The sequence below is a fragment of the Eleutherodactylus coqui genome, chromosome 1 (genome assembly GCF_035609145.1).
Source record: "Eleutherodactylus coqui strain aEleCoq1 chromosome 1, aEleCoq1.hap1, whole genome shotgun sequence".
Classification (NCBI taxonomy): Eukaryota; Metazoa; Chordata; class Amphibia; order Anura; family Eleutherodactylidae; genus Eleutherodactylus; species Eleutherodactylus coqui.
In genome coordinates, this window is record NC_089837.1 from 460,082,168 (window position 1) to 460,109,750 (window position 27,583).

General features: G+C 44.2%; 1 protein-coding gene across 3 annotated transcripts in view; it reads right to left on the bottom strand.

Moving 5' to 3' along the window:
* Positions 1-6,029: 6,029 nt before the first annotated feature.
* Positions 6,030-27,583, bottom strand: part of ATF7 (activating transcription factor 7) — a 93,673-nt gene continuing 72,119 nt past the window's right edge. For all 3 annotated transcript variants that reach the window (XM_066584260.1, XM_066584258.1, XM_066584259.1), the window contains exons 6-12: positions 25,109-25,263; positions 23,572-23,671; positions 23,371-23,487; positions 21,846-21,977; positions 19,820-20,017; positions 19,624-19,732; positions 6,030-16,816 (exon numbers count right to left, since the gene is read on the bottom strand). In XM_066584260.1, coding sequence (XP_066440357.1) covers positions 16,599-16,816; positions 19,624-19,732; positions 19,820-20,017; positions 21,846-21,977; positions 23,371-23,487; positions 23,572-23,671; positions 25,109-25,263 — 1,029 coding nt within the window. In that variant the 3' untranslated portion in view covers positions 6,030-16,598. The remainder of the gene's footprint in view (positions 16,817-19,623; positions 19,733-19,819; positions 20,018-21,845; positions 21,978-23,370; positions 23,488-23,571; positions 23,672-25,108; positions 25,264-27,583) is intronic.

The following is a 27,583-nucleotide window of genomic DNA, read 5'->3' on the forward strand; positions in this document are numbered from 1 at the left end:
GGTCTCTATGCAGATAACAGACCGCCTGCTGTTCTCAGCATACAGTGCATGGAGGCTCATTTACATGCAAATGAAGGTAAGAAGCTGCTAATGGGCATTAGTGCCCATTAGCAGCTAATGCAAAATGATCGCTCAAACTATCTTTTGAACAAATTTTGAGTGGTCATCTTTGCGTGTAAAATGGGGTTTAAGTGCTGATGTGGCAGAAGGTGAAGAGTGGCAGCAGTTGCTCTGGACCAGGAAAGTACAAAAGTTACAATACTAGATTTTAATATGGCTTACATCATTAAGTAAGGATAATGCTAAACAAAAGTAAGTGAATATTATTCCTATAAAGAACGTGGACAGATATGTAAATGACTTGTGGTTGACGACGTGTGAAAGTGCGTGTGCGGATAATGATTAATACTGAATGTTGCAGATAGCAAATCTTTACAGTAATCCCAAGACTCAGTCTAATATTTAAAATTCTCCAGTCGGCCAACTCATTCCCAGTATAACACGGACTCTTATTAAAGCCATTCTTTCCCATCACCGGCTTCATGTATCATGGATCTTCAGTCCTTTAGGAATTGGCTTCTAATCTCCAATGCCTCAATGTAATCAGCTTCAGTAGGAGGAACATTTCTCTTAAACTCAAGTTGCATCCCTCAAACTGGTTCTTGGAGTTACAGTATGTGTTAGTTGACTTAGTGGAGAAGTAATACTTGGACTCCAACTGAGGGAGGGGAGAAAAGTGATAGGAAAGAATAAGGGACACTTTTTAGTGCACAAAGTGTGAAAGGATGGCCTCACCTATAGGGTTTGACAACCTGGAGCGCATCTTGGTAATGAGCCCAGTATCCCGGATACCCCGAGTCTGGTTGCATTGTAGATAGGTTTCTAAAGTATAAATTATATTGTCAGTCTTCTAGATCTCCTTCCTCTCAGATGTTCCGCAGAGAGCGGCCTCTTTAGTTGTCATTTATGTATCACAAGTTGTGATTGTCTATTATCCCAGATTGTAAAATTAGATCGAAGAGTTCTTTGCACGAGTCATTAGTGCACCGATCCCATGTTTAGTGTATAACATGAAGGCCCATTTACACGGAGCGATGATCGCTCAAACGACGGTTTGAGTGACAGCTTTGAGCGATCATTTTGCATAAAATATTAAGTAGCTACTTAGAAGCTTATGAGCGTGCAAATGAAGCCTTTAGCTGAAAGCAGTTAATAGCCAGAGAGCTCTTATCTGCATTCAGCTCCTTTGTACTCCGATGGGTAACAATGCTTTCAGCACTACCCGCGGAGAACTCAGCGTGCGGTCCTGATAAGACCGCACCACGATTTTTAGGTTGGCCTGAATTTAACGATCAGCTAGCAGTGCGCAATGGGCGCAACGATTATCACTCAAAACAATCGCTTTTTAACAATTTTTGAGGGATCATTGCTCAGTGTAAATGGGCCTTAACACAGGTGACCTCGTGTACTATTAAAAAGTAAAGCCTAATGCAAGACACGTTTTCATTTCTAGGTTTGCCACAGTTCTGAGGTTTGGAGAGCAAACTACAGTTGTAAAACGGATATTTGGAAAAGCCAAATTAATATTTTAGTGGATACAGCAGTACTAACCATTTATAACCCATCGTAACCACTCATATCTCCTAGATTAAAAGGGTTGCCTTGTCAGGACAATCCCTTCTTTAAAATGCGTAAGTCCACAGCTGAAGTCCCCATTGGCTGTCATTGCCAGTAGAAGCCAATAAATGTGCAACATGAATAGGCAAACACTTAAAGGGGTTGTTTTGGGTTAAACATGGCTGCTTTCTTCCAAACACAATACCACCCTTGTCTGTAGGTTGTGTCTGGTACTGCAGCTCAGCTCTAGTTCACTTCAATGACGCTGAGCTGCAATACCACACAAAACCCTATGTGCAAGGGTGGCACTGTGTTTGGAAGAAGGAAGCCATAATTTTTCTAACACTGGACACCCCTTTAAAGCGAACCCTGGACAAATGAGGACATACCGCTTCTCTGACTATCTGATGCACACTGTGCGTACTATACATTGGCAGTCTCCAGTGAGCAGCACTGGTCAATCAAAGCAGCATAGTGTCTTTGACTGCCTGATGTACACTGTGCACTAGATGCTAGTGCAGCCATCTTTGTTTGTCCAGACATGACGGGTCAATTTAATACCTGTATACATTAAGTTCACTGGAGCAAGATCTGTTTGGAGGGGCAAGGGACCCCCCCCCCTTACCAACTTTGTTTTCATCCTCTGACAAAAAGTTTAAAAGGGATGAAGAAAAGTTGATGCGCTAATGCCCCATTTGTTCATCACCATCTCATGGATGATGAAGTTGACAGTAATGTGATCACACATGAAGATCTGCTATTGTGGAGTCTCTCTGTGGGGTGTGATGCCTTAGGATTTACTCTAAGGGATTTTAGAGGTCAGCAGAAATAATAAATGGATATGAAATACTTCTGCGGAGTCCATTCAGAAATCCAGTATTTCCATATTCTGACTACTAGATTTGGCATTTTAGCTTTTCCTTTCACCTCCAGAAAATTGAAGCTTTCATATGGAGATTAAATCAAAATATAGAAAAGAGAAATTACTTTTATATAGACAGTCGGATGGCCCTTAAGTATTCCGGTGGCCCAAATGTTTTAGAAAGGAGACAGGAAGAGGTTCTCTGGAAATAGTGGGACTAATCTTCAACCTAATCAAGAGATAAAGGCAAGCACTGCTGGCTAGGGGACTCCAGATGGTCAAGGGGTGTCCCGGTAGACTCGAAAGCTCTAAATTAAAGTGTTATTCATTAGGGGGTTTTTGGTCGGCAATTTGCTTCAGAAGTGTAATTGTAAGACAAAACCAGGAATGAAGCCTGCAGAGGCAAAGACTATAATGGAATGATTTTTTTTTGTAGACTTCTGTGTTTTGGACCCACTTTTGGCTTACAAATACGGAATGGGAACTCCTACTATGGTTGGCAACACTTCATGTTGAGGGGCCAACATCCTGAGAAATATACGGCCATAAGGAAGCATAAGGACACCTACCGCAGAGGAACTAGCCTTTCCGATAAGTTTATGGTCCTTCTCAAGCTGTTCCTTAGCAGTTACCTACATTAACAAATAGGGTGTGCCAAGATCTCCACAACCTACAGCTCTTTCTGCTATCAGAATGCCCCCTTTCGTAGTTCCACCAAGTCATTTTGCAACCTCAAAGCATATTTCCAAAGTTGGAAAGTCCTGAAGTCAAAGGAGATCTGCATCTCAAGTGTGAAACATGTAAGAGGAGGACCTGTGCAGTTGCTCCTCCATTGAACAGTCTGGCTGTCTGCATGTTAAGTGATGTGGTGTTTTCACCTGCCCTCTTGTATCAGTATATCAGTAAGTATATGGCTGCTTTCTAGGATTTTTTTTTTGTCTTTTTAGATTTCCCTTTTTTGTGATCTTGATTCCAGTTATCAGTTAAGGCCTCCCTCAGACGGACATATGGAAGTTGTGCCCAAGAATGTTTGGCGCAACTTACTTTAGACAGCATACAAATACCGGATTTGTTTGCCTTCAGAAAATATTGCAAACCTTTTGCTCCTTCCAGGCTGGGACAATCTACTTTTTCAAAGTCTCATCTCAGAGGGTTAAACAGCATAAAAATGGTGTCCGACTATTGGGTATTCATGTTGAAAAAAAACCAAAAAAACTTTTCAACACTATAGTCTCCGGAGGGATCTCAGCTGGCCATGAAGAGTGCTGCAAACAAGGGGGCATCTTGTGAGGAAGGGAGCCTTTCAGGGGCCTTGCTACAACTTTTACTAGCTGCTAGAACTATTAAAGAGGACTTTTATTCCCTCTTTTATGGGAAAAGTTTATCTTTTGTTCTTGACTAATGCACAGGGATGTACTGTAGCTCTAGAACGTCAGGATGGGTACATAACCAAATCTGCATTAGCTGGAGTATGCAGTAATAGATGTTCATTATCATTCTCTGTAAATCTTCGTTAGTAGGATTCATATGGACCCTAACTTGTTACTACTAATTAGGGACATCAAGTGGACAAAGTAGAAATTGCACCTGACTGCAAGGGACTTTTTTCTCTTAAGAAAATAAAGAAATGGCCACCTGACACACAATGCATCCATATAACCATTGTCTATTACATCTCTCAATAGGATTAAACCTCAATATAGGACATAGAGAATACTGATGCATCTGATTAAAGCCCAGAAATGGGTTATTCTGTGGTTCAGATGGGCTAGCTTTCCTTACATCAGTGCGCTTTGGACTCCCATGACCTCATTCCTGGTTCACTAGTTGTCTTACTTGGCCCACTTTTGGTAGGTACTGCATAAAAGGAACACCCCAAAAGACTTGTATTGGAGATGCTTCAACTCCATTGTTTAGCCATGGAAATGATTGTCGGAGCCTCTCAGGCCCCATATAGCGCTATATGGGTCCACCTTCATCTGCCTGGAGGGGTCGAAAGTAGGACAACATAGCACAAGCGCTACAGGCTGAAAGTGCAGGTACTCTTTAAAGCAACCCTCTGGTTTCCAGACAATTGTGTCCCAGAACAGGAGGTGGTTGGGGGTAGAGTACATCTAGTTATTCTTCTCTGCGGTCCTTCTGAACTGCCAGTTACACATCCCGTTCTACCAATTTTCTAACTACTTAATCCACACTGTGCACAGTTCTCTGATTGACCAGATCTGGCCAATCAGAGAGCAGGTATAGTGCATTGGTACCCCGTTTCCCAGAAAATAAGACGTAGCAGGATTTTTCTGGATTTTTGAGGATGCAGAATGCTTTTGCAGGATTTGAGGATGCTTGAAGTATAAGCCCTCCTCCAAAATTGAGCCCTCTTTACAGTTAATATAAATAGTGTCCAGGCAGCTGCACATGTAAAAAAATACAATCTATTGGAGCAAAAATATAAGACACTGTCTTATTTTTGGGGAAACAGGAATGTACTGTCTAGACTAGATAGCCTGGAGATTGTGGTGGCCTTCTTGGGTGTCTGACAACAGGACCTAGAACCGGTGGATCAGAGGGATGGCAGAGAACCATTGCAGGTAATATACCCCCTCACCCCCTGTTTGGTTTCCAAACAAAATTCTGTAGTGGGATGGTCACTTTCAGGGGCTCATACGCATTAGATGCAAGTCTGCCAACTCCACTGGTTTTGTATGTCCTGACTGTACCTTGATGGCATAGTTTAGCAGAAAGAAGGATTGTTGGATTTAACCACCAACTATATATCTACATTCAATAAGGCAGCTCATCCGTATCTTGGCGTTGCTCCCATGGGAAGGGTGCACAGCGCAAACACAGCGGGGAAAAGGCCATTATATGTTGGATTTAACACATACCAATCCTTTATTCTGGCTGGGCATAAGCCACTGTCAGAGGAACCAGACACACTCGGGTGTACGGCAGGCATGAGGAATAGCTGTTGGATGAAAGCGAAGGTTGATGGCCATCTTTTAGGTGATCGACGGGGATAAATACACGTAGTAGATGAGGGACACAGCTGCAATTTTATTTTTTGCATGGCCCTATAATAGCAATAGCAGCCACAATTTGTTTTTTTATTGCAAATGCTACACAGCCATCCCTTTATATGGCATGCACCATCATGGAGAGTGTGGGACCCACTCCGGATAATAGCATTGGCCAAAATTCACAAGTACATGTGGGAATTGGTTAATGAATCATACAATGGTAGAGTTGGAAGGGACCTCCAGGATCATCGGCTCAGTGCAGGAGTCACTAAGTCATCCCAGACAGATGTCTATCCAGTCTCTGTTTAAAGACTTCCATTGAAGAAGAACTCACCACCTCCCATGGCATCCTGTTCCACTCATTGACCACGCTCACTGTCTAATATCTAATCTGCATCTCCTCCCTTTGAGTTCCATCCCATTGCTTCTAGTCGTTCCTTGTTGATAAGCATTACACAAGAAAGGCTAACATCCAACACATAGAAACCCAAACCTATGAAGAGGTACACCCACTTATTAACCAGTCAATCTCCAGATACTTGGTAACAGAGTTTATTGTTACATGATTAACAAAATAAAAGGCACATAACATTAATTTGGTGTCAACAATGGTGAAAGGGAAAAGGCCTTGAACTCACCCGCTTTCAGAGTAGTTTGCTCTGCAGTTCTCTGGTAGACGGGTGTAATGGTGAAGCGACACCTGTAGCCCCTGGCTCCAGGGGACCTTGCGGCATTTTAAGTGTTCAGGTCTAGAGATTAATGCAAGAAATGTACCTGAGTAACTAAACAAGGACAGATCTTAAGTCTTCTCAATATAACATCTGTTTGTCATATGGTAGCTCAATGCAGTTCTTGAAGTCATGGCAGTATAGCTGCTATATTCTGCGTCACCGAATGACGCGATGCAGAAGTCCAAATCATCTTTTAGTATTCAGTAGCTGTCCCGCTTTTCCATGGCACGTATTCCAATCACTGCCCTGATTTCACTTTGCACTTTTATATCCGAAGTCATCTAAGTAAAAGCTGAACCGCAATAATAAGAATAAAACCGTGAGTGCGTCTAGACTGGAGGAGCGGTCTGTGAGACAGGAGTTTACCCTCCTACCTTGCATTGCACAGAACCAAACACATGGCTTATATCAGCACTCCATGGAAAGTTAAGGGTTTGTTTTGCATCATGTGCTGTTACTATGCCAAAATGTAGAACTGTGTACCAATCCTATTCACCCCCCGTCCTAAAAGGCAGTAAACTGGTATATACAGGCACTACATACAACAGCAACATAAAGATTAAAAGGTGTTATCCAGCTCCAAAATGTTTTTGAAACTTGCTCATGGTGGTTGGAAAAACATAAAAAGTCAACAATCACTCAACTTCCCCACCACAACTGTTCTGCCAACAACCTGTCTCCCTTGCTGCTCTCTGCGTCAGCAATGACATCACCAACATGGACATGTGATCACTGCAGCCAATCACTGACTCACTCTGAGTCACATGTCTCGGTGTCAGCTTGTTATCGCTGCTCCAGCAGGAAGTGGCAGGTAGCAAGGGACAGAGCACCGCCAGAGGAGGAGGATATGACATTTTTCTTTGTTTTTCACCATTCTGAGCAATTTTTTTGCGGATGGATAACCCCTTTAAAGGATCTGTCCACAACTAGAAATAAGATTTCCCTGCTTCTTCCACCCTAAAAAAAAAAAAAAAAAACAGCACCACGACCGTCTGTTAGCCTGTGCCTGGTATTGCAGCTCATCCTCACTTAAGTAAAGGAAGCTGAACTGCAATCCCAGACAATTTATGGAACACCTATGGCAGTGTTTTTGGAAAATCAGCAGACCTTTTTCTTGTCTAGAACATCTACCTTCACACAGAATTGACATATCTCCGCAGAAATTCTATAAAATCATACTTTATGTAACATGAGGCTTCCTTAAAGGGGTTGGAGTTTAGCGGTCACATGACTGTGCGCGCCCGCCATGTCCTGAATTGTACAGGAGATACTTTACCCTACAATCCTAGATACATAATCTACCTATGATGTCTTTACAGACTGACTATCTTCAGGAGATTCCTGTTCTACAGGAAGAGGTATCCCACAAGTAGACCCTACGAAGTCGTGCAGAACGCCACCACTTAACTTTCCATGAAAACTTGCCCTTGATTTCATGACATGACAGTTCCACATCTCTTCAGTATTGTAGTGTACAGGTAGCTGCAGATTGCTTTATATCACTGTATTGTAATATCCAGGAGGGCCTTAAAGGGGAAGTGCAGTCAAACTGGTCTTCAAATGAGACATAATGGCGAAGTGCAATCTTAAGACACCACAGATTTTCAGACTTAAAAGGGCTTTAAAGACCACACAAACCCCTTTGGCACTGCTAAGAGATTTCTCAAGGGCCTTGAACATGACCTGATGATCGGGCTAGAACGTTCTTAGGATTGTTCATTTGCCTGATCATCGGGCCATGTGAAGGTGCCACTGATCAACCAATAAGTAAGTGAGTAAAATCACTGTTGGGGCACATCTCCCAATGTAAACGGGGGGGTGCTGTTACCAGCGATGAAACTCTATGGGGAAGAACAATCATTTGAACATTCGTTCCCTATCGGGTCTGAATAGTCCTTTTTAAAAGGTCAGATAACGAGCGACGATTTTGCTGATCGGCGCTCGTCACTGGAACCGTATCTTTAAATATTAAAGCACCCTTGTAAGTAAATTATGACAACATTACACTAAAGATCATCCAGATTAGAGACTTTGCTGATTAAAAATGTGACACATTTGTTGCAAATTCACTGAACAGCGTCAAGTGGGGTTTAAATTGGTCTGAAGCGAATACAAAGCCGCCACGCTGTACACTACCCGCCCACAAAATGGGCCGGTCTTATACAACATAGCGCCTTTCCATTTGCTTGCATGCTATGGTGCAGAACAGTTATAAGAAACGTACAAGTTTAGCTGCAGACGATTTGTTCCTCGTTCTTCTATAATGAAGCAGGAACTTTAAACCTGATCTCTTCCGCGTTCCGGACTGCGGCTTTTATCTCACGTGACGCATGAGAAAATCATTTTATCTGGATTTCACCTTTAAATTACCTGACTATAGAAAGCGGCAAGTCCAGAAATTGTGGCAAAGTACATGAGAGACTTCTACAACCCGGCCTGCCTGTTGGGCACGGCCGAACAGTGGCGTATTAAATGGCCGACAGCGGCGGCGAACCATCTGCATCAGGCAAGGCATACAATCAGGACTATGAAATCACATTTGGTTATTTCTCTACATAGAATATGATTGATATGTAAACACGACATCCACAGAGTTGAGATGCTCTGCAGGAAGAACACAAAGGCTGTACAGATTAACTAGAAATGGTTTTACAATAAGGTTACCCATGCACATATCCAATTTGGCTTAAGAGGACATTTAGGTGCAAAAAAAAAAAAGCCAAGTTGCAATACCAGACATGACCAATGGAGAAGAGTGGCGCTGTTTTTGGAAGTAAAAAAAACAAAACATTGCAATTAGATTGCATTATCAGCATCGATTTGGGAAGAACACTATTGTTAGGATTCTACAATACTTCGCTAAAAAGTTCAAAGGCACTAAAGATTACAATAATTGGGGTAGATTTGCACTTAAGAAGCGTAAGAACCGAGAATATAATGAGTAAGAGTCTGGCCCGCATGCATGACCGAGTGCAAACAAGGCATGGAGGAGCTGCTCACGGCAATCATCGCTTTCCAAATCTTAAAGCTTTATTCGGGCTGCTTACTATGGGCACAACAAGTAGTCGCAGACGAGGTCTTATATATCAGAAGGCACTAATTAACAAGGAGGAGAGGCGGTCTAGATTTACACCATACCGGATTCCCAAACTACAGCTGTGATGGGGGGTTTATTCTGAGGTCACTGCGAAACATTGAAGATTTAGGGTGGATTCACATATGGTGTAACCGTAAACCACGGACAAATCCACGGAAAATTACCATTACGTCCTGCATGCCAACTTCAATACAGATGTAGACATGCCATGGATTTCATCCTTTGCACTGCGTGTAAGGGTCTTTCTACATGGGATGACTGTCGGGCGCTTAAAGGGGTATTCCAGAAACGAGGCAAAATTTTCAAAACTTCTTTAATATGTTGCCACTTAATGCCATTATTCCGAATATCCGGCTAAAATCATCAAACTGAAGCACGGCGGGAGCATTGTGTGCCGATCTGCGCCACCGCTGCTTTGCGGACAGTTTCAGACTTCCACATTCTAGTTAAAATAAGCACTGGGGAGTGTAAAAACTACATCTCCCACAATGCATCATTGCCAGTTACTGAGGAGCGCATTCACGACTGTACAAACTGTGTCGTCATTACAGAATATGAAGGCACTGAGCATGCCCGACCAGTGGAACATACAGGACGTAACCGATGGATACCAATGGAGAACTAAGCGGGAGGGGAGACTACAGGTAAAGCACTGTCAAGAACTATATTGTAAAATTACAGGTTATCCCCTTACGAAACATATAAAATCGCCACAATACCCCTTCAAGCGCCCAACAGGTGTCCCAACGATTATTGGTCATTTGCCTTCACAGGGGAGCGATAATCGTTGACTGAATGGAGGAGGCGCAGGCCAGAGACCTCTTCCGCCGCCCGCCTCCATTCAGAGGAATCATACATAAATGACTGCTCACATGGGCCGATCGGGATTTGATTTTCATGCCCGCCTTAACTGGACAAACGATAAGCAAGCAAGTTATGTGTTCGCTCATCAGTCGCTGGCAGCCTTTACACCGGAAGATTATCTTCAGTTGCACGCGATCTGTAATCGTTGCGTGTAAAAGGGCCCTAAGACCAGTGTATTTCACAGAGGATTTGTCCGTGGTGTAAATCCACGCACTTTCAGACGAGAGTATATTAGCTCCGTATTTTCTCTATGTTTTGCGGACTGTAAAAATGGAGCTAATGTAAATTGTATTTTTCACTGCCCTTTTTTAACCCCTTAAGGACCAGACACTCTTTAGGGATTTTAGCCATGTGGTGGTTTTACTGCCCTATTTTATTTTTTTTTTCTTTAGCTACCAAAATTATTTTTTCTGCGTTTTCCCTCCATGACATATAGGGCTATTTTTTAAATATCTTTTTCACTGACTTTTTTCCCCGTTTTTTTGTTTTATTAGGGGTAAAAAGCTAAACAAAATGCTTTTACATTTCTGGTTATTTGTTAAAATAATTATATATATTTACGCTAAAATAAAGCATGGGAAAGGGTTCCTCATTTTCTTTCAGACGTTTTGATATATATGTATGGTGTGGATTGCAGGGCGCATACGGCGTCTGCTTTGGGTTATTTTCTTTCTTAGACCCCATTTACAATGACTGATGATCGCTCAAAAATGTCTCAAACGATAACTACTATAGACTATGCAAAGAGGATTGCTCAAAACTGTCACTCAAACTACTTAAGAGCTATACAGGTGGAGCGGGACACCGCCGCTATCGCTCGGCGAGCAGTACAGCTATTTTGCATAAGTAAACAGCTATATGGTTCTCCGCGATTACAGCTTGCATCCCACTGTGAACTACCAGTAGGACACGAGCTAAAAGAATCTTATCAGCGCTGCCGACTGTGCTAACAGCCTGCCCCGCTGATAACTAGAATTGAGCAAGGAACAACTCTAGCACAAAACCTGTATGATATCCGTACGTTTAGACTTAAAGATTCTTGCTCACAAGACTGCTTTGAGTGAATTTTGAGCAAGAATCGTTGGGTCTAAATGGGCCTTTATGTATGTGATTATTCTTTTTACTATCTATGTCCCCCATGACGTCATATAAGACCTCTGGAGGATATTCACGTTTTTTTATTTTTTTTTATTTGATACTTTCCCACTGTAGATGCAGCATCCATAGGAGCCCCAGTTACAGGAGAAAACATCCCCTGTAGTGACATTAGTCACTGGCAGAGCTGATTAGAGTCTTCTAGCAACCTGCAGCTCTGCTGTGCAAGAGGTCACCTGACGATCACCGAATGCCGACTCGCGTAGCGGAAGAAACACTTCCACTTTAGTACATATCGTTCATTTAGCGATGTGTACCAAAGAAGAGGAGGAGACAAAGGGTTAAAACCCAATTCTCCCTCCTCCGGGTTATCAACTGTGACTAACAGCAGACAACCCGTCTTGCTTCTGATTGATCACAGAAGCAGGAGGCTTTAATCCCTGCCGTAATTTTACATACGGCTGGGCTTTAAGCCCAGGACCAAGAGCTGTAAATTTACAGTGCTTGGTCCTTAATGGGTTAAATACAGCATGACCTATTTTTTTGCATTTGCTATTATTTTCTATTGGGTGAATACAGATCAGTATTTGTCTAGTAGACAATTAAATATATGGAGGCAAAAACAATTCAAATAGTCATGAAATACTGATGTCACACGGTTGTAATGTCTGGAACTCGTCTAATAAGGATCAGTATTACAGACATGTTATAATACGCTCGTCTGAAAGTGGCCTAATTACAGGCACAATTATGGTGTATTTATACAATTAGGGTGTATTTCCTGCGATTGCTTACAAAGTTCCCGGGACCCTCCCCAATATGCTCGCACCGTGTGAATACAATCTTATAATCGCGGGCCTCCATGAAATGAGTGTAAGCGCACTTTACTGGTGGATGGCTGGAATCTACTGGACCGATGCCAATTAGAACGTGTCAGCAATAAGGATTTGTCCACTAAAAAGGGGTACTTTGATCTGGAGACTTTCATATACTCCATACTTGCTACTGTATACCAGTGCAATCAAGATACAGGATATTGAGAAAAAAGAAAAAAAAGTCTAGCTCACTAAGTAACACATTTCACACAGTCCGCGGACCCCCACAACACAACAACTAGGGTCTTTGGTGGAACCCTGATGGAGCAAAAGAAAAATAAAATCTGTATATTCTTGCAAAAGTGTCCGCGGGGCGCCAGCAAACAACATTGTAATCTGCTGGCAGCCTAGAGCTGAACAATGTAGCTGTGTGCACAGATGGGCGTGTGATTCATCACAAGCTGGGCTCTGCAAACTGTTCCTCGAGGCCCTTTTATATGCAAATTAAGATGATAAAGTGTTAAAGGCCAATAATGGCCATTAACACTTTATGCAAAAAGATCGAAAATTTTTCAATCGTTTAGATTATCTTTGCGTGTAAATGGGCCTTTAGAGAGACAGCGGAGTGCATCACTCAACTATCTCCATATACAATGAATGGAGCGGTAGTCACACAGACACATCACCACTCTATTTACTAGGGGGACTGGGGGTGTGCTGTTCTTGTGCCCCCCCCTGGGAGGTACCAGTAGTCGGACACCAACAATCATATGTTTTATTACCCATCCATAGGAAAAGCCATAATGCTTTTGGTGGGACCCCTTTACACTGCGTTCACACAAGGCATTTTTGTTGTTTTTTTTTCTCCCCTCTATTAAAAACAGCACACATTTTTAAAAATGTTTTTCATTGAGGAAGAATCGCAGCTAAAAGCGGCAGCAAAAATGTAATGTGTGAATGCAGCCTTAAAGTGACCGTCTGGGCCTTGACAAATATGGCTGCACCGCGTCCGATATACGCTGTGCATTAGCATACAATATTAGTTTAGGACAATACACCTGCTTTGATTGACCAGTACTAGCCAGTCAGATCAGCATATAGACTGCATACCAGTACACCGTGTAGTCAGAGAAGTGGTGCGGCCATCTTTCTTTGTCTGGGTCCAAGATTTTGAAGGCTCGCAAGATTCAATTTTATATATTTAATGCAGTAATAGTTCCTCATCTTCTCATGTAAAAAGCATTTTTGGGTGTTTAAAATTGGAAAACCCCAATAGGACCGCACGCTCCGTCCGCGTTACTTCTGCATCTGTACAGGTGGAAGTAACCGGCTTCTTTTGGTACAAGCTGGTACATTTATCCGACGACTTAGAGCTGTGATCACAAGAAAATTGGAACTTAACCATAAAGTCTGAACACCGCCTTACACATTAGCATGTGGGGGGTTCCAGGATCGGTCATCAATAGTTGATCGCGGAGGTCTACCACTCGGGATCCCAGATAATCAGCTGATTGGGCGCCCGCTGTCAGAACCACAACACACAGGGGTACGAAGCTGAAGCAGTTAGCGCCAATCCTGGTGTAGTGCCCGGTAATTGCAGCGCAGCCATTATTGATGTCAATGCGAGCTGTGGCTACAATTACAAGCATCCGCCACTACACAGGGGTCGGAGCTAACTGCTTCTACTCCAACAACTGCGTATTCTGGCGCTGACTGAGGCCACCCAATCAGCTGATTGGCCAGGATCCTGAGCAGCGAGACCCCAGCCAAGCCATTGATGACCTAGTCTAACGATAAGTCATCATCTCTTTAAAATCCACCAACCATGACAAATCCTATTTTCATATGACAATTAGGACGGGGTTTAACGATGGCTATCCTCTCATTAGCCGCCTTGTAAAATTCCTAAGTACTTAAAAATCTTGTATATTAGACAACCTCTCTCTTTCATCTAATTTTCAGTAATGTCCACCATGATTGTAGGTCCAATATTCTGTGCAGAGTCATTTCTAAATAAACCTTAATGGCGGTTAAACTCAATTTATCTGATAGAGCTCTCAAAATTCCCGGTATAGACAGTTAAAAAGTAAACTGCCACTAGAGGGAGCCAATGAGCCATGGCGAAACGTTTATACAATACTAAAACATGCGGTAACCTCCACTGCTCCCTCTAGTGGCAACTATAGGTAGCCAGACATTTTACATCCAGGTTTCCAGGCACAGAGGATTTCCTGTAGAGCTCTATATGAAAAAAAATGCAGCTCCAAGTGCTTTAAAACCTATAATATAGTTATTCGACATAGAATTTGGACCGATTTAAAAAGTGGTGGGTATGAACCAAGTCTAAAGACTGACGTATAGCACTTTTTAATGCAGAGGTTTCCCTCACAAACCCCAGTAAAGCCCTTGAATGCTACAGATATTGATTATAAGCTAAAAACCAAATCATATTTCAGCTTATTGACACACCAAAGAACACTTTTGTGAGAAAGGGACCTAAATGAGTCCCTTTTTAGAATATAGCCACATTAAGTCCTCCAGAGCAGGAGATGCTCTTTAGAGCGGCTCTCTGCTCTAACGGGGGAAGTGCCGATCAGGGGATCCCCTCTATGACCCCCTGTAGTATGGACAGGACAAAAGGTTGCTCGATAGGGACAAGAACTTTGGGCTTCTAACGCCCTGTATAAAAATATTTAGACCTGCGGATAAAATATTTGAAGGCTCAATGCACAATTTAAAAACCATCAAACGTCTCTATATGATTAGCGCCACATGCCGTTACTTAACCGTTAACTCTCTGCGCAACTTCAACGTGACATCGCTTCCCTTGTTTCGGTTACCCAAATGGCTAGTAGTTCTCAATTAGAGAATTTGCATATAATGAACAACCGACACCACCAAGCATTTTGCTGTAAAAAGGACATCAATGATACGTTGACCAGAAGACTATAAAAACTCCCAAGATAATGTAGTGTATCCCAGTAAGGAGAAGCGACCGTGTCCCCCGTGACGTCAATAGTGCCAGGATAATCCAACCGCTACAGGAATCGGTTATCGCTTGGTTCACAAAGCCTGACGGGATGATTCTGCAGGCAGTGCTGCGTACATTATTAATCTGAAGCGCCGCGTATTACGGTGTAACCTTCTCAGCCATAAAGGAAACTGCTTAGAAGATGAACTGGTTACATGTTACCTTGTGAACCTGCAAGTAAAACTGTAGCGAGACAACTCTCTGAAAGGTCCATGTGACTGCATAGAACAAATACCTGAAAGAGCTATAAGTAAAAGCAATCAAAGTACTATATAGTTGGTGCAAAAAACTTCACTTTTTTTTTCAATAAAAGGACAAAATGTAAGAGGCACGTGAAGCCAGCCCTCCAATCGACACCCTCTTGTTGCCGTTTCATGGGGCAATGAAGTGCCGTACCTACAGTACATGGAGAAAGCAGTCACTCCTATAGTATCTGACTTGGATTCTCCTCTATCAACCAAGTGCCTTCTCATTGCACGCTAAATCCCAGAGATCACAAGTCACCCAACATTTCAGATATCGACTACTGGAAGACGATGAAAAGGCTGCTGCGTCGCTGGTTATATTTAGTGTTAAATATAGGAACCAATCTTCGAGTCCGTGGAAGAAAACTTCAGCAGCAATTTCAGGAGGAGGGGGAAGACTTGCAGATTTTTTGATTTTTTTTTTTTCCCATCTACGAAGCATTACAAATGAACATTGATCACACGGCTGTAAGGCATTCCCACTTCATAGTGATTGTTCCTGGGTCTCCTCCTCATGTTGTTGGAAGCAACTGCTCCTAAGTTTTCCCTCTGTACTACCGTGTGTCCACCCAGCGCCAGGCTGGTCTCCGGGTCTAAGAGCATGTTCTTCACGTGATGCAGGAGTAATCAGAAGGCTGAAAGGCAACTGCGCAATAAGGCCTCGTCTGTAACGAATTTCTAGCAACACTGAAATGCCATGGACAGGTAAAATGATGGATGGCACTGCCTTTTCCAAAGAAGTAAAGATCAAAGTAGTAAAATATGGTAAGGGTTTCTCAGTAATAGTCGGTTACACAAATAAGAGCAGGACAGGGGAAATGCTCAGACAAGGAGCACCAGGGGAACCAACCCGACCCACCCTGCTGGCAATGAAATGGTAAACCTCAGAGCTGTATTCTATCTACATCACACAGGGAGTGGTAGGGTGTGAACATGAGCATGTCTGTTAGTGCTTAAAGCCCTTTCCACTATTGTGTGTTGAGGTTCTTGATTTGACCTGATGGGATCTGAAGATTAGTGCTTTAGCCACTTGATGTCTGTGTACTAAAAAGAAAAAAAAAGTCCCTAGACACCCTTTACCGAACTTTAAAAAACAAATATATATACGTATATATATTTCTTATTATCTGTATCCGCCCGTTCTGTGCTGGGGCTTAGTTATTCTGCTCAGTCTTTGGGGCTGAGGCATCCCGTTGGGTTAGTTCTAGTTTGAATGGATTAGATACATCATCTGCTGGCTGCTTGCGACTGTGGTGACATGATGACGTGTGACTGTAGAAGCTGACTATGGCCGTCTGTCCTTTGGCTAGCCATCTGCGTGAGAACTGAAGTGGCCATGTGTTCGGCTGGTGAGCGGAGCCCGTTAGGGGATGCAGAGGACAATGAACTGTGCTGGGAGACTGGCGCTGGGGAGCCTCTGGGATCACAGCTGTCTTTGAGGTTTTCTGCAGGAGAGAAAAATGAAAATTAGGGTATGGTGGAAAGATTTAGTGCGGATTCCGTATCGGTTACACGGCAAATCCGGGCCCCATTACTTTCAAGGGGAATTCTCGAAGCAAATTCTGCGTCAAGAAGTGACATGTCGCGGCAAAAAAAAAAAAAAGAACCCATGCAAATAAGGAAGATGGAATTACTACCCCTGCAGCGCCACCTATTGGATGGCAGCATTCCTTCATATCAATGTCCGACCCTTTACACAGGTCTCTACAACAAAGATTGGGAATAGGAAACCGAGCCAGAATACCATACACAGACAGCTGTTTCGGGAGAGTTTGCCCCTCATCAGTGTGCAGCAGGTTTTTGGCTTAGCTGGTGAGAGGCCTGCAATGTGGGTCAGGAGGGGTGTCATGTCTCCTTAAGGAGAGGGCTGGCCTAGTCTCTCCCCAAGGAGAGCACCCAAAAAGACCTGTATAAAGGATCGGATATTGATATGAATAGGTAGCGCTGTAGAGGTAGTAAGTCCATCCGTCTATTTGCATAAATTACCCAGAGGAGCTTGCATAGCCTTATAAGTAATCATCACTCACCTTCTAGGTGTCCCAACTCCCCTTCTGGATGCTCTCCTCAGGGAGTGACTATGCCATCCCCCTACCCACTCACTCCCTAGGTGTTTCCACACACTTTTTTGGGTGCTCTCCTTAAGGAGACACGACACCCTCCTGATCCCCCCACCCCCCAAAAAGTAGTGACGAGTCCCATCTTAACGTGGCCACCTCTTTAGTTACTCCATATGTGGATTTGCCCATTGGAAATTGCTGAATCCACATGTAGATCTGCTGGCATGCAGTACTTGTACTTAGCAGCAGGTTTTTAGAGGTGGAATCTGCGCAGAAAAGTCCGACACGGATTCTGCTGTGTGGACATATTCCAGTCCAAGGCGGGAAACACCTGAGCGGCCATAAATGACGGTCAACCGCATACATGTGATATGCAACACCTGAGCTATTTTTGCAGAACACGTCCAAAATGTGTTTTGCAGGTACAGACAGAAGAATGTCTATAAAAGTTGTCAGACTATAGTTTGAGGTCAAAAACAACAGTAAAAAAGTTACCGCACAGCTGCCATAACAGTTCTGCACATTTAATAGGAACATCCGCAGCATTTCCAGGCAACGTGAAGTGGGAATCAAGTCTGTCCAATATGCCGGCTCATTAACCACAGTTCAGATGGGGGCTACAAGCTGCTGCCAGGGGAACACCCCTGCCCACCGCACCTCCCAGTGATGCCAATATACTAAGCTTTAAATCCAGGCTATTTTCTACATTTCTGCTTGCTGTCAGTGAATGAAGCCGTTCAATGCTTCATTCTGTCTGTCTGTTGCAATATTTCCATGTAAGCACCCTTTTTAACGGAAGTCTGCATCGAGATCAAACCAATGGTGCGGATTTTGATGCAGTTTTTGACATGGAATTTGGTGTGAATTTTCTGTTGCACCGATTCAGTGTGAACGTACCCTTAATAAATCTGGCCCATCACTGATGGCAAGCAGAGATCTTGGTGACAAGTTTCATATCTTTTACTTATTCAATGCTGAAGCAAGGAAACACTTAAAGGGGTTTTCCAAGTTCTAATAAAATTGGAGAGAAGGCAAGAAACACTTCAAAATACAACACTGAGCCATACCCACCGCTACATCTACCCACCGCTATGTGTTTGCTTGGCTGTGGTGGTGACATCCCGTCTACACAAACTGTTGCAGCAAATCACTGACCTCAGCTGTAAATGCCTCAGGACCACCGAGGACGGCGATTGGCTGCAGTGGACGGGCTACCGATGCATTCTGTCAACACAGATCGTAGTGAGAACCGGTGACGGAAGCGTCGAGTCTAACTTTTTTCTTTTGTTGTTTTTTTTTTTTTTAACCATTTTCTGCTCTCCCCCTAATTTTATTACAACTTGGAAAGCTCCTCCAGGGGTCTTCAACTTTTATTTTATATCTGTGTTTTAGTGAATAAAAACAAACTGTTTTGTGAGAAGTGGGCCTAACGGCGGCCATACGACTGCTGTTAACACGGAGTTAACACGGGGCTATTGGGAAAAAAAAAAACCCGTTTCGGCGCGGGACAACCCCTTTAACTAATTGGGCTTTTCCTAGAGCTACCAAAACCAATGTTGTGTATCAAAGATCAGTCAGTGCGTCAGTGCATGTAAGAAATGGTAAATTTACACAGGATGACTGTCGTCTAAAGCAGGAGTCCCCAACTCCAGTCCTCAGGGACCCCCAACAGGTCATGTTTTCAGGATATCCTATGGTAAGAACACCTGTGGCAATGTCTGAGGCACTGACAATAATTACATCACCTGTGTAACACTGAGGAAATCCTGAAAACATGACCTGTTGGCGGTCCCTGAGGACTGGAGTTGGGGAACACTGGTGTAAAGGAGCGCACAAGTGTGTGATGTCAGCGCTAGTTGTTGGCGACCGTGCAGAATGTTTAGATCACTGAGAATCGCTCACTTCTCACTGACGTTCTATGTGACACGCTGAGCGGGGAGCGTTTAGACGCAGCGAGAAGTGAGCGAACCAGCGATGATTTATAAGCTGGTTCTAAACGAACGTGAAGTAAATGAATAGCGGACGATGGCTTTGCATTTAGACGTAACGATTATCGCGCATTTTCGTTCGTTTGAACGTCAATGGTTACGTGTAAATAGCACTTTATGGGAGATACCCAAAGACACTGATAAAGTGAGTAGACCCGCTGGTATTCTACAAAAGTGACTATAACCCCATTAGCTCGTACTACTCACCTAGATAGACCTGGTTCTTCTTCTGCAGAGCCGTTACAGGACAGTCTTTGTGCGCCAGCAACAACTGCTTTAATTGGGCTACTTCGTTCCTCAGAAGAGTAACCTCATTCTGCAAGTGGAAATTCAAACAGAGGCATTGTGAGCCCAAACTACCGAGCATATACCATAACCCAACCCGGTCCTCCCCGTAACTCACACTAAGCTGCACATTCTGACTGGTCAGTTCCTCTGCCTTCTTCTCCAGAGAGCAAACCCAAACCTTACGCTTCTGGCGACAGCGCGAGGCAGCGGCTCTGTTTCTCTCAAGAAAGCGCTGGCGCCGTTCGTCTGGATCCTCATCCGTCGCTCTCCGTCGCCTCCCTCCAGTGCTTGGTGTCGGCTGAGCAGGAGATACCTGTAAGAAGGCTAATTAACTATTCGTTCTGCTAATGAACTCCAAAATAGGAAAACAAATAGGATTATTGTAACACTACTTGGGGCCTCAGTCCCTGTGCTTCCAATACCAAAAACTAAGTTGTCAATGGAAGTTTTTAAGACCCTTCTATATGGCCATCCATCTACTGGGACCTTAACCCCTTAATGGCCTATTTTGGCGTTGCGGACCAAACGATTTTTGGTATTTTTTCATCTCCATTTTTCAAAAGCCATAACTTTAATTTTTCCCCATCGATGCCACCGTATAAAGGCTTGTATTTTGCGTGGCGAACTGTAGTTTTTATTGGTACCATTTTTGGGTACATGGACTATATTGTAAAACTTATTTTTTTTTATGATCGCAGGGAGAGAAAACGCATCAATTCTGCCATAGATTTTGTTTTTACAGCGTTAATTATGCAGCATAAATGACACACTTCATTTTTTTCTGTAGGTCGGTACGGTTACAACGATACCAAAAGTCTTATTTTTTTTTTAAGGTTTTTCCCACTTTTCCCACAATAAAACCCCTTTTTTTTTTAAATTATGATTTTTTTCTAAAATTTTTTTTGCATTTTTATTTTTTGTCCTTTTTTTTTTTTTTTTTTTTAACCCAATCTGTGTCCCTCTGAGGGACTTTCACTGCAGCACTAATGATCGCTACGATAAGGCATGGCAGGACTTCTCTCCTGCCATGCCTTATCGCTTACTATAGCAATCTTAGGCAATGGCAATACAGGACGCCATAGCAACCAGCCGGGCTCTCGCGAGGTCTCGTGAGAGCCGGCTAAAGTCACAGAGGGAGCACGTTCCCTCTGTGAACCCTTTCCCTGCCGCAATCTACTTAGATCGCAGCAGGGAAAGGGTTAACAGCAGGTGGGCGCTTCTCTGATGCCCCCTCTGTCGCAGCGGGAGGCTGGCTACTAGTGACTGCCAGCTACCACTGTGGGATAGCGCGAGATCTGCTATGATCATCTGCTATGATCTCGCATTATCCCTATGACGTAAGGGTACGTCATTTTGCGGGAGGTACCCCGCTCCCATGACGTACCCTTACGTCCTGGGGAGGGAAGGTGTTAAAGGGGTTGCTCAGTTCTAAACTATTGAAGGCCTATTCTCAGAAGGGCTGATCAATAGTAGATCAGCGGGGGTCTGTTAGTTGGGACCCCAAAAGATCAGCTGTTCTCTAGGATGGTGCACTTATGCACTGAGCTGATTTCTACAGGAAGCAGACAGCTCTGTTTCCACAGCAGTGGCCAGGCTTGGTATTGCACTGAAATGAAAAGGAACTTGGCCTGCAATACACATCTGGGCCACTGCAGTGGAAACAGAGTTGCCTACTTTCTGCAGAAATCAGCTCAGTGCACGACTGCACCACCCATTGAATGGCTGATTGACGGGGGTCTGGATGACAGACAATCGTCAATCAAGTATTGATGACCTATTCTGAGAATACGCCATCCACAGTTTACAGCTGGACACACTAGCAATGAAAGCAGGAGGCAAGCAAGTGATTTCCCCTCAGACATATAAAATACGGTTACTATACTCTGTCTCACAAAGAGAATGCAGCTGATAGAGTCAGTGTATCACTCATCATTTGTCGTTGGGGATTAGCCACATGGACTAAATGAAGAAGAGAACAGGTGGACGATCTGCAACAAGCGGCTATATTCTCCTTGTGAGACAGATTATAGTGAGATTTTACTCCGCATTTGCCACAAAAATCATTCATTGTAATTAGATGTTTTATTGTAATAAAGCCAGTTTAAATACTAATTCTGTATCTACTTCTTCTGGCCGCTCACCTGAGGCTGTGCAGGTGACGGCGCATCTGGATGCTGAACCAGTATTTGGCTCTGTTCTGGTCGTGATGCTACCATAGCCATCCCTCCATTCAGCGACGATGGAATTTGTTGAGTAAGGGAGGCTTTAAGTCTCTGAGGAAGTAAATGGAGAAAAGAAACGCGAGATAAATATAAGTCAAGAGTCCAAAAAAGTGTGAGAATAAAGAAAAAAAATCCCAATACATTAACTTCAGACTTGGAAGCAACTACAGAATTGGTAACCAAAGTTATAAAGGAAATCTAATAGCAGCGTGCAGGCGGCATTACGTACCGGCTGCGCCTCCCATAGCCATATACTATCTTGGCTTTATGCGCGCCAAAATACAACATGCTGCAATTTATCTTGTGTGCGTATTCCGCGCAGGTCGTGTGAGCGGCAACATGGCTGCCTATGGCAGATTAGTACAGCGCATTACGCATGCAAGACCCGTGTGCGGAATACGCTGTACCGATACGCTTGCGTGAGCCCTGCCTTATGGTTCAATCATGGCATAAGCCACCCCGTTCACCCCATACCACCAGCGATTAGATTTGCCCGTGTCAATGACTACCGATTGACATGCCTTATTACATTGGCCTGAGAACTGGCTTGTGTGGAAGGAGGCTTATGGAATGAATTGAGCAACCAGCTGCCATCTCACTTGGGGGAATGGGGTAAGAGGGCGTTAATGGAAATGCAATCCGACGCTAGGTGAGGGTGCTAGAGGTGTGACCCCAACCTATCAGACATTTCTGGAATGTCCTGGGAATACAACAAGGGGAAAAACCCCTTTAACCACTTGAGGACCACTGAAGGGATTTACATGTCCTATCCGTTTTCTGCCATCTTTAGCACAGGTTCTGCAACCCACAGTTGTGCCAATGTAAAATACAGCTTAGGCCTTCTGCACACGGGCAGATTTAAATTGCGGAACCCGCGCGGAAGATCCGCAGTTCAAGCTGCCCATAGGAAAACACAGCGCATAAGCAATGTAATTGCGTATGCTCAGCATTTAGTAGGCACCCATAGAGAACAATAGGGCTTTATCGCATGTAATATCAATGTATATGAATTGCCGCAATGTACCGCGTATTATACACAGGTACATCGCACGCGTGAAACGCAATTTACATACGCCTGTATGAGCCTGGCCATATCCTGCTAACAAGAAGCCCTTATACAACTATGTCAGAAAAAGAATTAAAAAGCCATCGCTCTTTGAATACAGTGAAGTAGTGGGGAAAAAAAAACGAGCAAATTGGCTTTGTAATGAAGAAGGGGTACGAACCTCCAGTTACGAAGCTTTTACCATGCAAATAAGAACCTAACCCAACTGCTGAGCGAATGCCGGTGAGCAGAACGAGCTTAAAAATATACCTTTCATTCAAGTTTTTAATACGTTCATTCAAAACGGACTTTAAATCAACCAACTACAATTGCTCTACGGCTCAATTAACAAGACGAATAGTCCCACAGTTCGTACTCGTGCGCCTTCCAGGAACTCACCAATTTGGCTTCTGTATGAGCTGAAAGACCAGAAGGAGAAATATGTCCTCCACCGCCGATAATGGGGGGCCCAGGAATCCCTGGAATATTGGGCACCATGTTCATAGGTCTTGCCAACTGAAAGGGTGATAAAAAAATAAACTGTCAGTGGTGCCGGATATTCTCCAATTATATTACAACAGCGCAGACTAATCTCCTTACCGATATAACCGATGGCATCTGTACGTGAGGGCCCGGAAGGAAGGGAACCGTCTGTCCATTGCCCAGGTGCATCATAAGGGAAAGGGAGCTGCCTGGAGAGCTGAATGCAGACAAGAAATTACACTCATTGTCAAAAAAGTTCAAGCCCCCAAAGAGGTTGTCAGAGTTGAATGAAACTTTCTCTGTGGGATTGTAACGTTGATATAAGTGAGCGATTATAATAATATCACAGCAAGTGGAAAACTGAATGCTTGAAGGGAGGCTCTGGTACCCTGTGGGGCCAAAAACTCTTCAACTGCATCATAGAGGCTTCTAGTGGTCAACAAGCTCCACACAAGCAATAAAGAGATCACTACATACAAGGAGCCTCCGAGAGCCTTTTTATAGGCCAAGGGTGGAACCAGTTTTAGGGCATCAGGCGACGAGACCGTTCATCTAACCATGCCACAACTCTAATCATTTGTATATCCGCCTGAGATGGAACTGCATGCTGGGTTTTGCAGCAAAACGACAACTTCTTCTAGGGGCTTGGTTCTTGGTTTTCTTTTGACTAAGTGTATCTTGAAGACTCAAAGGTTTATCTGACAGTAAAGAAAAGGCCCGGGCTATTTGTACACTTGCCTCATAGCTCCCACTTATAGCGCTCGCCAGGACTGTCGCAGAATACTTATATATTTATGTGACACCAATGTTGCTGGCCACACACATAAGACAGGACTAAACCAATCCAAATAGTTGTATAGCAATAAAAAAAATGTGAAAGTTGTGCAGACGGCGTTAATCACAAGATTCACACTCTTATTCTATTGTGCAGATGACGAGAGGGAGGTACCGCTGATGGAAGGGGTAACCAGTGCTCCAGATACTACACCTGCACATGGGTTACACTAGTAAAAAACATGACTTAGGGTACATGCACACGGCACGTCCGGATTCTGGCTGTGGAATCCCACACGGAATCCAGCCCGGACCGTAGCCAGTGACCCCACATACCTGTATTTCTTTTTATCTGTACTGCCGATGGTTCGGCCGTCACACATGCGTAGTATAACATTATTTGCCGAATGGCAGAGGGTCAGACTGCTTCCGTTGACTTTAATCACGCTGCGATTTTTCCTCCGCAAGCTGAGCCTGCAGTTACAAGCACCAGCCACTAGAGGTCAGTGTAGATACTGCCACTGCTTCAGCTCTGTGTATTTGCAGCGCTGACAGCACGTGCCCACTCAGCTGATCGGTCAGGGTCCTGAGCGATGGACCCCAGACGATCAACTATTGATGACCTATCCGGAGAATACGTCATCAGTAGTATTCTTCCCTGGGAACCCCCTTTGGGGGTTGCGATAAAACTAATGTCATGTTTGCTGTACACATGGCTAAAGATCAAACGTTACAGCTTTCTAGTAAATAAAACGGATCAACAAGGTTGGCGCACACACACAAGCTGAAATAAAGAGAAGAAGTGACAGCCATGGGCAGGCAACATTAGGGGACTTTATACTCATGTCAAGAACAAGAAGTAGAGTTACGGCTTCCTTACCCTAGCTGTCTGTTGGACGGAGGGGCCTGAGTGATGACCGATGTAGGTGACGGCAGTGTCGGGTGCAGGGGATCGTACCCCATATGGAGGGGCAGTGAGCCAGGCCGTACTATTGTTGGAGTGGGTGTTGAGCTGACTTGCGGCTTCGGTGGAACCTAAACCAGACGGACCCAGTGAATACCATCACAATACAACAAGGTGCAAAGCAATTAGGAATAAATGGAACAAATTATTCATTAGGTCTACTCTTTTACACTGTCTTAAAGGTGCATATACAATATTACATATACGTTAAAGGCTACGGTTACCCCGGCTAGTCCATAGAGACCGCTAAGCAATGCACATGAGCGGATAACGAGATCAGGTATGTCGAACAGGTTTCATTTACCAGCTGCCATCAGGTGTTGATGGGCCCGTCGGCTGATGGCAAATAATGGGTGAGTGAAAGGCACAGAATGTAGGGGCGGGCGGGCAAGAAGAATGGAGGCCATAATGAACTGTGCATCCTGCTAGCAATGCTCCCTCTATGGAGGCTTCCAACCAATATACTCGGATGTGTTCTCAGTGGTATCATTCATGGACTGCTTGCCTGCCAACTTGGGCTTTTTCATCCAATCTCAATGACACCTACTATTATTTTCTCATATAGTTAACTCAAAACCCAGATGGATTAACAAAGAATAAAGTCTCTTCGATAAAAGCAGAAATCTTGTGTTCTATCCTTGTACATTTAGAAGTTTAGTTTGAAGAAAAAAATAAGCCAATAAATCAATAAGTCACTGAATGTCAGGACTGCAAGTTAGGCCTAAATCCGCAGCTTTTCACTGCAGCTATTAGGTTTATTGAACCTAATAGTTCAATGTACACGCTGCGGAATACCGCAGCATGAAATTACTAACATGTCCTATTTGCCGCGGGAATACGCGCAGACGGCTACCATTGTATTCAATAGAAGCCGCCCATCACGCTATACTCCTGTAGCACAGCGGAAGTATAGCGTGAATACGCGCCGTGCCGGCCGCGTCATATGACACTGTACTGTGCATGCGCGCCGGAGCGTCATGCGGGACTTCGCACAGTGGATCTGGAGGGGAGTATGAGGTCTTTGGGCGGGCGCCGTGACGGACTCCGCTGCGGTATTCCGCTTGTAGATCCCGTCACGGCCATGGGCATGAGGCCTTACTGTACTATGTACAGCGGTTCTCAGTCAGATAGCGGAAACATCCAGCAAGAAAAAAAAAAAAATCCATATTACTTCTAAGGCCTTATGCACACGGCCGTGACGGGCTCCGCAAGTGGAATACCGCAACGGAGTCCATCACAGTGCCCCCCCCAAAGACCCCATACTCACCTCCGAAACCGCTGCATGAAGTCCCGCATGAAGCTTTGGCGTGCATTCGCAGTGCAGCGCATGACGCGCCGGTAGTATTATATGACGCGGCCGGCAGGGCGTGTATTCACGCTATACTTCCGCTGTGCTTCAGGGGAAGTATAGCGTGACGGGCGGCTTCTATTGACTACAATTTAAGCCGTCTACGCATACTCCTGCGGCAAATAGGACATGCCACGGGTAATTTCATGCTGCAATAGAACCTAAGAGTTGCAGTGAATCTGCGTTAAAATAGAGTTTTTTCTTCGGCTCGCAAAATCTGCAATTCGTACCCACGAGTATGAAGGAAAATTCGAAAATGCATGCCTTTCAATGCCTGTTTTTTACCATGGATCTTCCACGCAGACGGCGATCGCGGAATGCACAATTCAAATCAGTTCGTGTGAGACCGGCCTTACATTGGGCAATTATCAGGCCTAAATATTCCTCTGAAAGCTTGTTCACCTACCAACTGGGGCAAGTAAAGGGACGACCCATCAGGAGACGTACAACTGGCCTACAGGGACAAATAATAGGACCAGCAATTTATCATCCCCATAAGCAGATTGAGGGAGGACACCCACTGGCGATATTTTCTTTCTTGCGCTGCGAGTTGAGAGTTTTCACGTGCTCTCGCAGCGCAAGAAAGACTCCGAAATACAACTGGCATATCGCCAGTCTTTTCAATGGGGCCAGCAGCAGCAGTGCTAGCCACATTGAAAACATAGGGAGAATACCACGGACTTCAGCCACAGCTGTCACAGCTGTGGCAGGAGTTTCCTTTATCCTCGCTGGGACCGCGGGGATGAAAGAATCCTCTGCCACAGCTGTCACAGCTGTGGCGGAATGATATCCCATTGCTTTCAATGGGATCGGCACTGCTGCCGATCCCATTGAAAGCAGTGCTTTCTGGCAAGCCCCGCATTATGATTATCGGGGAAGGGCTTGAAATGTAAGCCCTTCCCCGAAAATCATCAATAAGTGGTAAAAAAAAAAAATAAAGAAATTACTCACCTCTCCGCCGCGTCCTCCGGCTGGCTCCCCGACACTGCTGTCCAGCACTTTCAGCAGGCGGAGATTTATGAATAGCTAAGAACTATCTGTAA